General features: G+C 38.6%; 1 protein-coding gene across 2 annotated transcripts in view; it reads left to right on the top strand.

The window, feature by feature from the left end:
• Window positions 1-16,165, top strand: part of STK32C (serine/threonine kinase 32C) — a 534,408-nt gene that overhangs the window by 479,049 nt on the left and 39,194 nt on the right. For both annotated transcript variants that reach the window (XM_030202984.1, XM_030202985.1), the window contains exon 3: window positions 3,530-3,681. In XM_030202984.1, the coding sequence (XP_030058844.1) occupies window positions 3,530-3,681 (152 nt within the window). The remainder of the gene's footprint in view (window positions 1-3,529; window positions 3,682-16,165) is intronic.

Here is a 16,165-nt window from a genome sequence, read left to right as displayed (position 1 = left end):
CAGTAAGGACCCCTCCATAGGCAAGGTTTATATGTGAATAATTAGGTAAAATCTTTAACATGAGTAAAAATCCAATACAAAAACTTTTAAGGCATAAAGATATCTGCTATTTACAGCCAGCACTTGTGCACAAGGATTATTCAACAGAGCAGTTGCTCAATTCTGGAATGCGCTGCCGCGCAACTTAAAAACGATCTATGAATTAACTAACTTCCGCACACTTCTGAATACCCATCTCTTTGACAAGACATACCACAACGACCAACACATGTGAATTTCCACACATGTACCCAGAACTGTCCTACAAAGTTTACTTGTTATTCTACTATCATGTTTTATCATTATCATGTTACCCAAGATCCTTCTGTAATACCAAATGTCTAATTTTTACATATTTCCACTATTCATGACATATTGTAAGTCACATTGAGCCTGCAAAGAGGTGGGAAAATGTGGGATACAAATGCAATAAATAAATAAAATAAATAAAATAAAGTTTATATGTGCTGCTAAAAGGATCAGAGGTTACATGGAATTAAAAAGCATTAAAGCTTCATAAGTTTTTTTAGAGAACTTTTTCTTTAAAAAAACAGTTAAATACCATTGCAGACTTCAATAAAGGCAAAGCTCAGGCTAAAGGAGATTAAAATGTGTTTATATTTAATGTCCCGATTTTACTTTGAAAAACACGCTGATAAAAACCTTTTGAAAATGCACAAAGTGCCATTTGATAGATCTTGAAGTGCCCACCTAGAATCACTAAAAATTGTTAAATTACACCACTCAGATTGCTTAAAAAATGCTAAAAATGACAAAACATATCATGCATTCCAGCATCCATTTTATTTGTTTTAGTGGTGTCATTGGCTGCAGAAGATTGCAGGAAGCAAGAAGTACCCATAGAAAGCTATGCCATACTTAAATAATGATTACAAACAATACTGATCTTATTTATGTTTTTAAATTATTTTAATTGTTTAAATGATTTTAATTTTATTATCTATGTATTCATATTTTGATTTACTAATGTGGTTTATGTCTGGTTAGCAGTTGCCCCTGTCACAGCCTTATAGGTGAAATGTGGCCACATTGGGCTTTGTTTTTACTGTGCATTAAAGCTTCCACTGCCATTGCTTCATGTTTATTTGGTGGCCTGCTGCCATTGTTGCTGTAGCAGTACAGGAAACCTGAATTGGAGGGCTCATGGGCCATCCCAGGAGAAATCTGATCCCTAATGTCTAATGGTTCCCAACGTGAGCATAGAGAAAAAAGCGTTCCCCTCTGGGTCATCTCCCCTTAGAGATTCTCAAAGCATTGGTAGACAAGTGCTCCTTCCCAGGTCTACACCAGGACCAAAGAATCCTTCTCCTTAAAAGTCCCACTTCTTAAATAGAAAAAACCAACAGCCAGTTCCCCCCCCCCCAATAAGGGACTGATCCAACGATAGCATGGTAGCCAAAGCTATCATTACCACATGCCTTAACTGTTAATTCACTGTCCTATATATCTTAATCTATGTTAGTGTTAGTGAATCAGCCCCTAAGAACTTTGTGGTCAATGATTAGTGGTGCATCCACCCTGTGGAGAAACTCTACAACTGGGCACTTCCATTTAGGTGCCCCAGCGATGTGTGGTAGTAAGTTATTCTATAATGGAACCTGGGCACCAAGATTCCATTATAGAATAATAGAGTAACCCAGTATCGGTGTAACTGACATTTACATGCCCACAGTTACACCAGCCATAGACCTGGTGTAAAGGCAGGCACATAAATGAGAGATAGACATACTTAACTTATAGTGTTCTGTAAGTTATACACGTAACTGGGAGCATTGCCCTTGTCCCACCCATGTTCCGCCCATGTATTCACCCACTTGCATTTGTTTGCTATGTAAATTAGGTGCACCATTATTGACTTACTTTAGAGGGCAGGGGGTTGGAGTGAGGGGTTTGTGGGTGTCTAGTTTATCATTGCACTACAAAATGGTTAAAACCTTCAAGGTATGTTACTGAACCTTGCTGTATTAACCTGTTTGCTGATAGCTTAGGAGGTCTCTGTGTATTATCATTAAAACCTACCTGTATATATTATTTTTGTGAGTGTTTTAAGGTATTTGTTAATAAAGATCTCTAAAAGTGGAAAAAAAAGATTACTTCTTAGGTGCCCTGCTAGCACTTTCATGGGTAAATGTATACTTATGTGTGCAAGTGCTAGTATTCTATTTTTATTTTATTTATTGCACTTGTATCCCACATTTTCCCACCTATTTGCAGGCTCAATGTGGCTTACAAAGACCTGTTATGGCATCACCATTTCAGGGTACAAAAGATACAATTGGTGTTACAAAGATATCAAGGCTAAGATGACGATCTAATCAAGCAGATATGGAAAGACAATCAGAATAATGGAGGATGTGGTGATGTATTGTAGTTAGTTATGGATTCTCGTGGATTCTAGTTATTTATTATATATATTTCAATGTTTTTATTAAAGGCAGTTACGAAAACAAACACAAACAACAATATCTCACCAGCCGTATGACAATACAGCCTGATACAACATAAACTTGCATAGTCATATTTATTCTTGCCATGACTTTCGATTTCCCCCCCCCCCAACAACATACCTCATCACCCCCCCTTTCCCCACCCCAAGATTCTCTCCTTCCCTCCCCCCTCCCTCCCCTCCGAGTCTGACCACTATAAGCATTAACTCTTTAGTGTACCAAACAGTGCAATAACAAGACCCCTGTATATTGGGTTACCTCAACTCCTATTAACCCTTAGATGGCCTTATCAGAAGTAAAGAGAAGAAAGAAAAAAAAAGACAAAGGATATGTAAAAATGGGTGCCTAGATTATAAAATTACCCTTTTGTAATCTAGCTTTTCCATGGCAAGGGTCTATTTTTAGGAATCTCTTAACATGTTTAGTTTCCATTATGTTTTGGTCAACCCAAAGATATAACTGAAAACTTGCATCTTTCTATGGAACAGGATTTTATGAATCTGATTAAATGTATGTATGCTCTCATTTGCAGCATTAGCTTTTATGAATTTTCTCTTAATTTAATTGTATATTTATATAGAAAAAACATAAGGATATAAATACAACAATTTTACAATGCTGCCTCTGTCTACTGATTCTTTCTCAGCTTTCCCATTGCTTAAATCTGAAGGTAAATGCTCGGTTTAGAGACATTCATTAATCAGTTCTAAGAAACAAAAAAATCATTTTCTACTTGCCATTCAATATATTCTTTCTCAAACTAATTTTGGGCTTTTTTTACAAAGCTGCACTAGCAATTCCTGTGCAGCAAATGAGAGGATGCTCATAGGACTTGAATGGGCTTTCTCTCATTTACTGTGCAGGAATCGCTAGCGTAGCTTTGTAAAAGAGACCCTTAGACAGTCAGACTGCATTGTTTATACCAAATATCAAGTAATTGTATTATTCTTAGATGAATGGATAAAAAAGGCTGACATTCTTTACAACATTAATGTGCATTTATATATTTTCTGTGATTTTAGGTGTGCATTGTACAAAAGAAGGACACAGAGACGATGTATGCCATGAAGTACATGAACAAACAACAGTGCATTGAAAGAGATGAGGTTCGGAATGTATTTAGAGAACTAGAAATCCTGCAGGAAATAGAGCATGTGTTCTTGGTGAATCTCTGGTGAATATTTCTTCTTCTGTTGTACACTTTTCTTGACTGCATGCATTCACTGATAGATGTCACTTTATGTTCTTGAAGCAAACATAGATCAAGGCAAAAGGAAGAGGAGAAAACCTATGCACAAACAAGTCCAAGTGAAATAGCAGAGGTGGTTCAGGAAAGAAGAAAACAACCAAGGGTTCACAAACAGACTTTACTGAAGATTGTATATGAACTTGTGTTCTATTGGGCTAACATTGAAGACTGTGATGACCCCTGATGAAGACTAGTGCCGAAACTTGGCCAAGTCGGATCATTCTTCAGTAAAGTCTGTTTGTGAGCCCTTGGTTGTGTCGTTCTTTCCTGGACCACTTCTGCTGTTTCACTTGTGCAAACATGGACCATATACTCTGTCTTCGCATAACTTCTCACAATCTAATCCATAAATGAATTGTAACAAATTGTATTTCCATTATTTACAATGTATTGTAAGCCACACTGAGCTCGCAAATAGGTGGGAAAATGTGGGATACAAATGCAATTAAACAAATAAATAAAATAAAAGACTTCCTGGAAGCCTCAGAGATGATAAAGAGGGGCATAATCGAAAGGGACGCCCAAGTTTTGCTGAGGACGTCCTCGCAAAATGTCCCAATGGAGGGGCGGGGAAACCCGTATTATGGGGGACGCCCATATCTCAACATTTAGGTCCACCTTAGAGATGGTCGTCCCTAGAATTGGTCGTTCTGATTTTCGGCGATAATGGAAACCAAGGACGCCCATCTCAGAAACAACCAAATGCAAGCCCTTTGGTCGTGGGAGGAGCTAGCATTTGTAGTGAACTGGTCCCCCTGACATGCCAGGACACCAACCGGGCACCCTAGGGAGCACTGCAGTGGACTTCATAAAATGCTCCCATGAACATAGCTCCCTTACCTTGTGTGCTGAGCCCCCCAAAACCGCCCCAAAACCCACTACCCACAGCTGTACACCACTACCATAGCCCTTAGGGGTGAAGGGGGGCACCTAGATGTGGGTACAGTGGGTTTGTGGTGGGTTTTGAAGGGCTCACATTTACTACCACAAGTGTAACAGGTAGAGGGGATGGGCCTGGGTCCACCTGCCTGAAGTGCACTGCACCCACTAAAACTGCTCCAGGAACCTGCATACTGCTGTCATGGACCTGAGTATGACATTTGAGGCTTGCACAAAATATTTTTATAGATCTTTTTTGAGGGTGGGAGGGGGTTAGTGACCACTGGGGGAGTAAGGGGAGGCCATCCCCTATTCTCTCCGGTGGTCATCTGGTCATTTTGGGCAACTTTTTGTGCCTTGGTCGTAAGAAAAACAGGACCAGGTAAAGTCATCCAAGTGCTCGTTAGGAACATCCTTTTTTGCCATTATGGGTCGAGGACGTCCATGTGTTAGGCATGCCCATGTCTCACCTTCGCTACGCCTCCGACATGCCCCCCATGAACTTTGGCCGTCCCTGCGACGAAAAGCAGTTAGGGACGTCCAAAATCGGCTTTCGATTATACTGATTTGGACGACCCTGCGAGAAGGACACCCATGTCGAAAGATGGGCGTCATTCTCTTTTGAAAATAAGCCTGAAAGTGATTGTTGTTGTTATTATTTGTTATCTGATAAGATACATCATCTTGGGAGCTGATTTCTTACAGAGCCTGAAAAAAATAGGGGTCTACATTATCAGTTAACTTTGGGAGTTATGCAGATATATATTTGTTTTCAAAGTTCTGAGGCTATTAAACAGATAACTTTTGGTCAGACATCTCAGTTTCTGACCAAAATTATATGTTTAAAACTAGGAGACGTTGGGGGAGTAGCAGAAGCGATTTCAAATGTTAGACAGAAACCCGTGGATTCTATATAGTGTGACCGGAATTGCAACACAAAAATCAGATCATATTCTGATTTGTACTTGCAACTTAGTTATCTTAACAAGCCAATGAGTGCTGGTAATTGCCACTTTACAGGCATTTATTGACACAAATTGGTATTAATTAGAATTTATTGCACAGAACTTGCTTAGTATAGTCTGTAAAGTTCTGCGCGTAAATTCTAAGACACAGAACCAAAAAGGGGGCATGGCCATGGACATGAAATGGGCAGCTAATGGGCTTTTCTTAAATCTATGCGCACTGATATAGAATACACCCACTCCGCGTCTAACTTAGGGCCTCTTTTATCAAGCCGCACTAATGGTTCCTGCATGGCAATGGCAACAGAGCCCATTCAAAGTGAATGGGATTTGTTGGTATTATGGCACCAAGAGCCACTAGCATGGCTTGATAAAAGAAGCCTTTAGTTGCTGGCATTTATACCAAGTTTTACTTGGAGTAAATAAGTGTGACTAAATTTAGTTGTGTGGGTGGATGCTAGATGTAGTCTATAAAGAGCGCCTAACTTTAGATGTAGATTATAGAATATGCCTAGGTGTACTTTTTTGGCAACAATTTATTTTTACAGTGTCATATATAGAATTTAGTCCAAAGTGACAATATTCAGTTGTTATCCAGTTAAAGTTATCTGGATAAGTTGGCCATAGGTATAGCAGGCATGGAATATCCAGATAACGATAAAAAAATTTCAGATAACAGCACTGATTTATCCAAATATCTTCTTAAATAAAATAACTGAATTAGTTATATAGATATGATTAACCAGATATTGTTTGCCTCAACATTGATTAACCCCATAATTTATACTACATAATAGTTTATCTGTTTTTATAAAACAACATTATATTCTTTTGCAATGTGGTACAATTGGAAATGCATATATGCTTGTTTATTTACACTTGATGATTTGCCTTTTTAAAAACCACATTGTTAAGGGTCCTTTTACTAAGCTGTGGCAAAAGAGGTATTTTTGATGTGTGCTGAGGCCCCCTTTTACCGCAGCAGGTAAAATACTTTTTTTTTTTTTAAAGAAATGGCTATGCAGCAAATAAAACACTTGCCACATAGCCATTTGGGGGCGGAGCACTTACTGCCACCCCTTGAGGTGGCAGCAAGGGCTCCCGCACTTCCGGGCAGTGTGCGGCACTGCCCAATTACCACCGGGTAAACCCTAGCGCATGCTGGGAGTGGGAACTACCGCTGGGCTTCTGCGGTAGCCCGATGGTACTTCCGGTTTAGAGAGCGGTAAACCCACGTTGGTCTTACTGCTGCTTAGTAAAAGACCCTCTTAATTTTGTTTTGATTGAAAAAAAAATATGTTTTCCTATGTGTTTTACTACTTAACTTTCTGGTGTGTCCCCTAATCTTTGTACTTTTTGAAAGAGTAAACAATCAATTTGCATTTATCTACTTCACTCAGGAGTTCTAACCTCTTTAGCCTTTCCTCACGTGAGAGTCATTCCGTTCCTTTGATCCTTATGCTCACTCTTATCTGTACCTTTCTAATTTTGCTATTTCTTTTTTGAGATGTGGAGATCAGAATTGCACACAGTATTGAAGGTGCAAACACACAATGGATCAATACATAGGCATTAAGATAGTCTTTCTTTCTCTGTTCCTTTCCTGTGGAGCATTAGGTTCTAGGACGTATTGACAAATAATTGACTCCATTCCTCTTTCTATCTGCATGATATTTCCTGCGCCACTGGCTGCTGCATGATCTCATAGCAATAAGTTGCAATTAAATGCATCTAAAACAGAATTTTTATGGATTTGGAGAGATAATTGTTAATTCTTCCACCCATTTTTGTTGTGGGAAGGAACTACCATAGTAGCAAAAGATCAAGTTCTTATTCTGGGTGTAATTTTGGATGCTGGGCTAAATTTTCATAGCCATATTTCTCAATTGGTTTCTTCTTCTTTCTACTATTTGCGCCAATTGCATAAGATCTGGGGCTAATTTTATGAGCCTGATTTTATTCAGTTCCTTTATGCTTATATAATCTCACACATTGACTATGCAATGCTTTGTTTGTGGGACTGTCTTATAAGAGTTTGAAGAGGCTGCAGCGTGTTCAAAATACAACAATTCGGCTTTTGAAAAACCTGGCAATGTGTGACCATGTTACACCTTCTCTCTTATCAATGCATTGGCTTCCTATTAGCAAATGGGGTATTTTAAAGATGATACTGTTAGCTTTTAAGGTTTTTAATGATATGGTTCCAAATTATATATCTAAGAAGTTGTTATGTTCCCAGTGTAAGAGACATTTTCTTTTGCCTTTTTCAAGGTCTTTTCAGTTGGAGTGTGCTCGTTCTTGAGCTTTCTCTTATTCTTTGATTTGGTTATGAAACAGGTTGCCTCCTGCTGTGAAATCTATTAACGATCTTTTAAGTTTCTGTAGGGCTGTAAAAACTCATTTGTTTCATTGAAAATTGATGTACTGATTTATTTTGTTAAGCTGGCAGATTGATTTTATTTGTTATGTGTATATTGTGTTTTTTTTAATTATGAATGTAAATGTGTAACCCGTCCTGGGTGTAGTCGGGAGGATGGGCTATAAAATTGATTAAATAAATAAACAAGCATAAAAGATTCAACCTGTGCTTAATGATTAACAAAATGTAATCTTCTTCTTTACATGCTTTATCCTTTTTTCTCCTAATGTAGCTTATGTTATGGTCGAATAGTTCAGTTTTCATTTCTTCAGTCCAAAGTGCTTTGTTCCAAACCGTTTTTGGTTTATCAAGATTTCCTTTTGTTTACTTTAGATGATTTTGTCATGAGATTGTACTCTCTCGTGTAGATCATTTTTAGTGGTCTGTGAGTTGTTTTACATATCTGACCAGTTTTCAGACAGTTCTTGCCTTCCAGATCTTGCTGTGACTTCAGTAGTTTGATGTAACTTCCTTTGATAAGTTTCTGATGGTTGAAATTGCTAGTTGGACATTTATTTACAGTGTGCCTTCTGCCTTGTAAGCTTCATGTTCAAATGCTCATCTGTTTGGAGGAGCACATGGATGTTTGAAAGTAGATACAGTAGCACACCAGACACAACCTGAGAAGCTAAAAGGGTCACACTATTTGAGGAACTGTAGAAGTTTCCTTACCTGACTAATAAAGTCTTAACAATTTGATGAACCTCTTAGACCTTATTAATAAGGCCTTGTGGTACAATCAGTAGGTTACTTGCATGTTGCACTCACAACCTGAGCTCAAACCCCACAGTGGGACTTCTAGCCAAATCAGCCATCCATCCACTTTCAGTAAGTAAATGAGTACCCAGCCTTAGCTGTGGGTTAAAGATGACCGTGGGAAGCAATAAAAACAACCCTGCTAATAGTCTGCCAAAAAAACCATCACACAAGCGGCAGCCCCCATAAGTTGTTCACAACTTGGTACTTATATACAGGGTACTACTTTTATGCCTTATTTAACAATTTTAAAGCACAAGTAGTAATGAATCCATTAGAAGGGTGTCTAACTTTTATATATACCCTTTTCACTATCATATCATTTTTAATCTGCAAAGCTGAAAATCAATAGTAATTTTGAGTTCAGAACTGTAGAAAGATGATGGGCTGAATATTCAGAAAATGCTGAGCTCCTAAATTTATGCTCCTAAATTTGTGTACTCTACCTGCAGTTGTAAAACAGATAGGAATGCAAAGTAACTGAGGCATATACATGGGTGGACAACCCTAGCATTGATGTGTACATTGAACCCTGAGCAAAAGACCAGGAATTCAGCACAATAATGGCCTGCAATGAGTACAGTAGGTAGCTCTATTGATCTCACTTCAGGTTGTTCCAACAAGTCCTTAAGACCTGGGCCATCCTCCACCAGCTACACAATTTATAAAATGCCAGCACATTAATACATTGTATATAGAACATAGACATTGGAATTGAGATATGCAGATTGCGCCGTGCTCAATTCTGGTGGTATTTTAGAAAATACCCTATTTCCTGGTGCACATTTCACAACTACCTGTCTATATAAAATTACCCTCCACTAGTGCAGTGCTTTACCTGTAGAAGTAGGCTTTTATAAATTTGGGCTTCTCATATATGTGCAAAATTACTCCAAGCTAAGATGTTCCCAGGGGTGGGGTTGGGGAGAGGGTATTATTTCTGTTCCAGTTTTTGAAAATATGTACAGGAACACGCAAATTAATCCATAAGATCTGCAATGTTAACCAGTTGGACACTATAAAATGCCATATATTACCTGTAGCGAGATTCTTGATTCATGTTTAATATTCTAGTACATATATGTAATTAATCATATGCATTGCTACAGTATAAATGCTGTTTTGTCATTTAGGACCCTGTTTACTAAGATGCACTAGCATTTTTAGCACGTGCCTAAAATTAGCACGCACTAAATGCTAGAGACACCCATATATTCCTATGGGTGTCTTTAGCATTTAGCGCGCTAATGTTTAGCGTGCACTAAAAACGCTAGTTTGCACTGCTTGGTAAACAGGGCCCTTAATCACATTACAGTTTTTGATAATTTAATGGTGAAATTGCAACACAAATCTGATTAAATTATTCCTAAATGTAAAAAAATGTAAAACCCTTTGTATCTATACTAATAATCCAGTTTTGGTTCTGAATATCAATATAAAATGAATAAACTGAGACTCAGCAATATTTAAACTCAACAGAATCATACAACACTGCTCTGTTTTCTCAGAGGAACTCACTAAAGTATGCCTGTCACAAATATACTAAAATAATCTTCCCAGAAATTATGTGCTGGTGTCAGGATTGTATTCAATAGCTGCCAGCATGTGCTGGGTTTATTATAGAGACAAAAACAGTACTTTCTCACCAAAGAACAAAATGCTCTGCATGAGGGTGACTGTTGGTGCTCTCCTTTCCGCCAACACTATCCTAACTTGAATCTAACATTTTCTTACTGTTGTACTTGGTTTACAATTCAGTCTTTAACTATACACTGTAACTATAACATTTTCCAAAACAGTGGTTCTCAAGTGAGTCCTCAGGGACAACCTAGCCAGTTGCATTTCATATAGTTTATTTATTTATTTATTTATTACATTTGTACCCCGCACTTTCCCACACATGGCAGGCTCAATGCGGCTTACATCATAACAATATAAAGAATAACAAAGTCGTAAGGAATTAAGCGTTAGGAGGTAGGCGTAAGAAAGATGGAAGGAACAGATAAGGGATAGTAATAGGATAATAGGAGACATGGTCAGTGTATAAACAGTCGTCGGTAAGAATCATGTGGGCAGGCTTTAGTTATGTTGAATCATTAGGGTAGGCTTTCTTGAAGAGATGGGTTTTCAATGCTTTTCTGAAGGGCAAAAGGTCGTTGATTGTTCGGATGGATCTTGGTAGCGCATTTGATGGGGAGCCAGTGAAGCTTCTCTCGGAGAGGTGTTGCGCTCTCAAATCTTGACCTGCCGAAAATAAGTCTGGCTGCCGTGTTTTGGGTAGTCTGGAGCTTTTTCAAAATTAGGGACTTACAACCTAAAAAAACACTGTTGCAGTAATCTGCATGTGTGAGTACAGTGGATTGTACTAGGATCTGGAAGGTATCCAAGGGAAGATACGATTTCACTCGTTTCAAAATCCACATCATGTTGAACATTTTTTTGTTGATTAATTTAGCATGGTTTTCGAATGATAAATGGCTATCAATCGTTACTCCAAGGATTTTCAATTTGTCTGATATGGGAAGTTTGACCTCTGGGGTGCTAAGAGTGTTGACATGAGATGACTAAACACTGCGTTTTATCTTTATTTAATTTCATCTTGAAAGCATCGGCCCAAGAGGTTAGAGTGGTCAAGCCTGTGTTTCTTTTATTGGAGATTTCAGATAGGTTGGATTTAAAAGGGATGAATATGGTGATGTCATCAGCATAAATAAAGGGATTAAGGCCATATTTGGCTAGTAATCTGGCCAGAAGGATCATCATAAGGTTAAACAGAATCGGAGAAAATGGAGATCCCTGTGGCACTCCGCATTCCGATAGCCATGGGGATGACATGTTTGTAGGCCCTTTGATTTGGTAGGATCTTGTAGTGATGAAGCTTTTTATCCAGTTAATGATATTGCCACCTATCCCAAGTTTGTCCAAATGTTTAGTTAGGATGGTGTGATGAAACATGTCAAAGGCGCTGGACAAGTCAAATTGCATAAGGAGGATATGGTTACCAATTGCAATTTCTTGTTTGATTTGGATATTAAAGTAGTTACAGCCACAGGCTCATACGCTAACGTTCAGAGTAGTTTTACAAATGGACCTGCATGTAAAAAACATGCAGAACACCTTGAACTCATAAAGATACTCGCATTTGGGGGGATTAAAGAATGTGGTTTCTGCATTGCATGCTCCCGACCACTGTTTTCTTTCATGAAGATTATAGACAAAAGGAAGAGTAGGTAAATGGTCTTCCTCTCAAAGGCTTGCAAACCTCAGGGGATTATGGATTCCTATTTGATATGGTCTTAGTCTCAGGAGTCCTCTGGTGCTAGCAGTTTTAACACTGGGGCTTAGCAGCCAGGTGTTGTTCCTCAGGAGTGATTCATCATGGAGCCCTCAGCAGCGAATGCCCTTTCCTCCATCACATCCAAAGTCTTCTTTGGCAACCCTGACTGTGGTGTCACTCAGTAGCTGTTGAATTACGATGAAGGTTCAAACAGATAGAGTTAGAGTTGGAAGAGAAGATGGTGAACCAAGACATTGGAGTTGATGAAATGAGTGGCATTTGGAGCTGAGTAACTTTGCAAGTGACCCCTTTCTGCCTTTCCACAGGAGGAAGGATCATGTTAACTGAGAGAAGGGAGACTGCTGTTGCTGTAGGTTTATCTTCAATGGATTTTCTCACTGCCACTAAGTTTACTTTGGACCACCTAAATTTCACTCTAGCATCCATATGGAAACCAATTTTGGGTTTGGGCAAAGCCTTCAGGTCTGATATTTAGCCGGCAGACTGCCACCGGCATTATGTCCAGAAATTCAATGCCGAGCCATGTCCAGGCTTCGGCATTGAATTTCTGGGGTTCCAGAGCCAGTTATTGGACACTGCATAAAGATAGGACTGGCTTTTATGCGGTCCTATTTATGTGGGTGCCTTGGCTGGTTAAGCACTGAATATTGGCACTTTACCGGCCAAGTGCCAACCTGCCCCCAGAACTCCCCCAAAATAGACGGTTTTCAGTTAGTTACTAACTGGACATTTTCAGCGGCATTAACTGGTTAAGTGCCACTGAAAATGATCAGTTAGCCCTGAAAAGGCAATTAAACAGCCAGGAGCCATTCCCAACTGGTTAAATCACTTTGAATATCAACCCATTAGCCTTTTAGATTAAGGTGCTGGAGTTTAAGTTCAAGAAGATGATGAATTTACCTAAATATTGTTCAAGGGAGGATAACTGAGGTTAAATCTACCATAGAGAGAATTAGAGCTAAAACTCAGGTCTTTCCTAATGTTCCACGGAACACTCAAACTCAAAGGAAAATTGGGGGGTTTTGTGGCTTTAAAAACTAGGGTAGTGGCATTGGGAGCTACGTTTGTTCTTTGCTTCCCTTGTAAAACTAAAACTCAGTCTATGATTTACTTGAATGTAGTATTTGTTAAGGACATCACTGACCTGAAGAAAGAAAGAAACATCAGAAAATGATACTAAAATCCCTAGATTATGAATTATTAATTTTCCTAAATTTGCTTCAATATATACATTGAAGATTTTGAGGGGGGAAACCCAGAAAAAACCCTTACCCCTATATTAAATTGTATTATTTACCAATATCAAAAAGGGGTACTGTTTAGCATCAGCAAGTGGATGGTCAAGCTATGGATGCACCAAAGAAGATGTGGGAGAGATATCAGTGCCTGAAATGGTATTCAATGCTGATGAGTAAGAGAAACTGAAAAAACCTCTGCAAACCTGGAAGATGTAAAGGAGCAATTTGACAAATTGAGTAGCAAATCACCTGGACTGGATGGTATACATCCCAGAGTACTGATAGAATTGAAAAATGAAATTGCAGAGCTATGTAATTTATCTTTAAAATCAAGCATGGTACTGGATGATTGGTGGTGGCCAAAGTAATGTCGGTTTTTAAGAAGTGATCTGGAAAATTATAGACCGGTGAGCCTGATGTCAATGCTGGACAAAATGGTAGAGATTAGTATAAAGAACAAAATTACAGAGCATATACATAAACATGGATTAATGAGACAAAGACAGCATGGATTTAGTCAAGAGAAATCTTGCCTCACCAGTCTATTACATTTCTTTAAAGGGATGAATAAACATATAGATAAAGGTGAGCCAATCTTATTGTGGATTAAAAACTGGTTAAAAGATAGGGTTAAATGGTCAATGTTCTTAATGGAGAAGAGTAAATAGTGGAGGTTCTCCAGGGGTCTGCTGCTTTTTTTTTTTTACGTATTTATTAATGATCTGGAGATGGGAATAACTAGTGAGGTAATTAAATTTACTAATGACACAAAATTATTCAAATTTGTTAAATTACAAGAGGATTGTGAAAAATTGCAAGAGCACCTTAAGAGACTGGGAGACTGGCATCCAAATGGCAGATGATGTTTAATGTGAGCATTTGGGAAAGAGAAACCCAAAATATATCTACGTGATGCAAGGTTCCACAATAGGAATCACCACCCAGGAAAAGGATCTAAGTCTCATTGTTGGTGATACGTTGAAACCCTTTGCTCAGTGTGCAACAGTGGCTAAGAAAGCAAACAGAATGTTAGGAATTATTAGGAAAGAAATGGAAAAAAAAAATAAGGATGTTATCATGTCTTTGTGTTGCTCCATGGTGCGACCGCACCTCAAATACTGTGTGCAATTTTGGTCACTGCATTTCAAAAAAGATACAGTGGAATTAGAAACGTTACAGAGAAGGGTGACAAAAATGATAAAGAGAATAGGACAATTTCCCTATGAGGAAAGGCTAAAGCTGCTAGGGCTCTTCAGCTTGGAGAAGACACAACTGAGGAGAGATAAGATAGAGGTCTATAAAATACTGAGTGATGTGGAATAGGTAGATGTGAATCACTTGTTTACTCCTTCGAAAAATACTAGGACTAGGGGGCATGCAGTGAAGCTACTAAGTAGTAAATTTAAAACAAGTCAGAGAAAATATTTCTTCACTCAATGTGTAATTAAATTCTGGAATTTGTTGCCAGAGAATGTGGAAAAAGCAGTTAGGGGCCCTTTTAGTATGCAGCGGTAAGCTCACCATGGGCTTCCTGCTTGCCAATCTGGAGCTACTGCTGGCCCAATTCGGGCACCGGTGGTAGTTCCACCCCGAGGTGCAACATTTCTAGCGCTAGTGGAAAAATTTGAAAAATATTTTTGCTGGCACTAACCCAGCAGTAATCAGACAGTACCATGCGTAACCCGGTTACTGCCGAGTTAGCGCAGGAGCCCTTACCACCACTTCAGTGGGTGTTGGTAAGTGCCCTCTCCTGCATTGCCATGTGGTAAGTGAAATCCTACTGTATGGCCCTTTCTTTTTTCAGCCTTTTTACCCACTGCGGTAAAAAAGGCTTCTATGTGTGGCAGGTTTTTGTGACCTGGATTGGCCACTGTTGGAAACAGAATGCTGGGCTTGATGGACCTTTGGTCTGTCCCAGTATGGCAATACTAATATACTTATGTACTTATGCTGCTAACGTAAGGACCTTTTTACACCAGCTTAGGAAAAGGGCCCCTTAGCTTCTCAGTGTTTAAAAAAGGTTTGGATAATTTCCTAAAAGAAAAGTCCATAAGCCATTATTAATATTGACTTAGGGAAAATCCACTACTTAATTCTAGGACAAGCAGCATAAAATCTATTTTACTGTTTGGGATCTTGCCAGACAGATACTTATAACCTGGATTGTCCACTGTTGGAAACAGGATACTGGCCTTGATGGGCCTTCGGTCTGTCCCAGTATGGCAACACTTATGTTCTTATGATCTTACCTTGGAGGACAAATTTCAAGTAATAATGTGTCATCATTGGAATGTAACCAGGTTTCAGATATTAAGGCAAGACCAAGGTTTTCTCTTTATATCCAGTCTCTGATTAAATGTATTTTATTTATTTAAAGATAAATATTCTATAGAATGAATATACATTGATGCTATTAGTAAATTAACATTTTTCCCAGTTTTATGAAAGAATAATGTATGCTGTTTACAGAAACACAGCAAATTATAGCAGATAAAGGCCATATGGCCTAACCAGTCTGCCCATCCACATCATTTGAAAATATCAAGTGGATCTATTTTGCAGTTTACACTTTTTACAAGACTCTGTGTATAGCCTCTTGGACCTTGGCAGCATGTTCTGCTACAACAACTCATTAAAATGATGACATACATTCTCATCACATAATTAAATACTCTGCATCACACATTTTACAAGCATATTATTGATTGTGTGCCAAAATAAGTAAGTGGATGGATAGCATGGACGTTAGATGAGGGTAAGGTCTCCTATATTTAGGAGCAGACAGTTTGTATTAGATAAGATTGATCAGGTTCTCTGCCCATAAAAGAAATAATGGCTAAACGGCTGATAGCAT

This window comes from Microcaecilia unicolor, chromosome 5, assembly GCF_901765095.1.
Source record: "Microcaecilia unicolor chromosome 5, aMicUni1.1, whole genome shotgun sequence".
Classification (NCBI taxonomy): Eukaryota; Metazoa; Chordata; class Amphibia; order Gymnophiona; family Siphonopidae; genus Microcaecilia; species Microcaecilia unicolor.
Note: the sequence above shows the minus strand (reverse complement) of the source record. Positions and strands in the feature narration are given on the sequence as shown.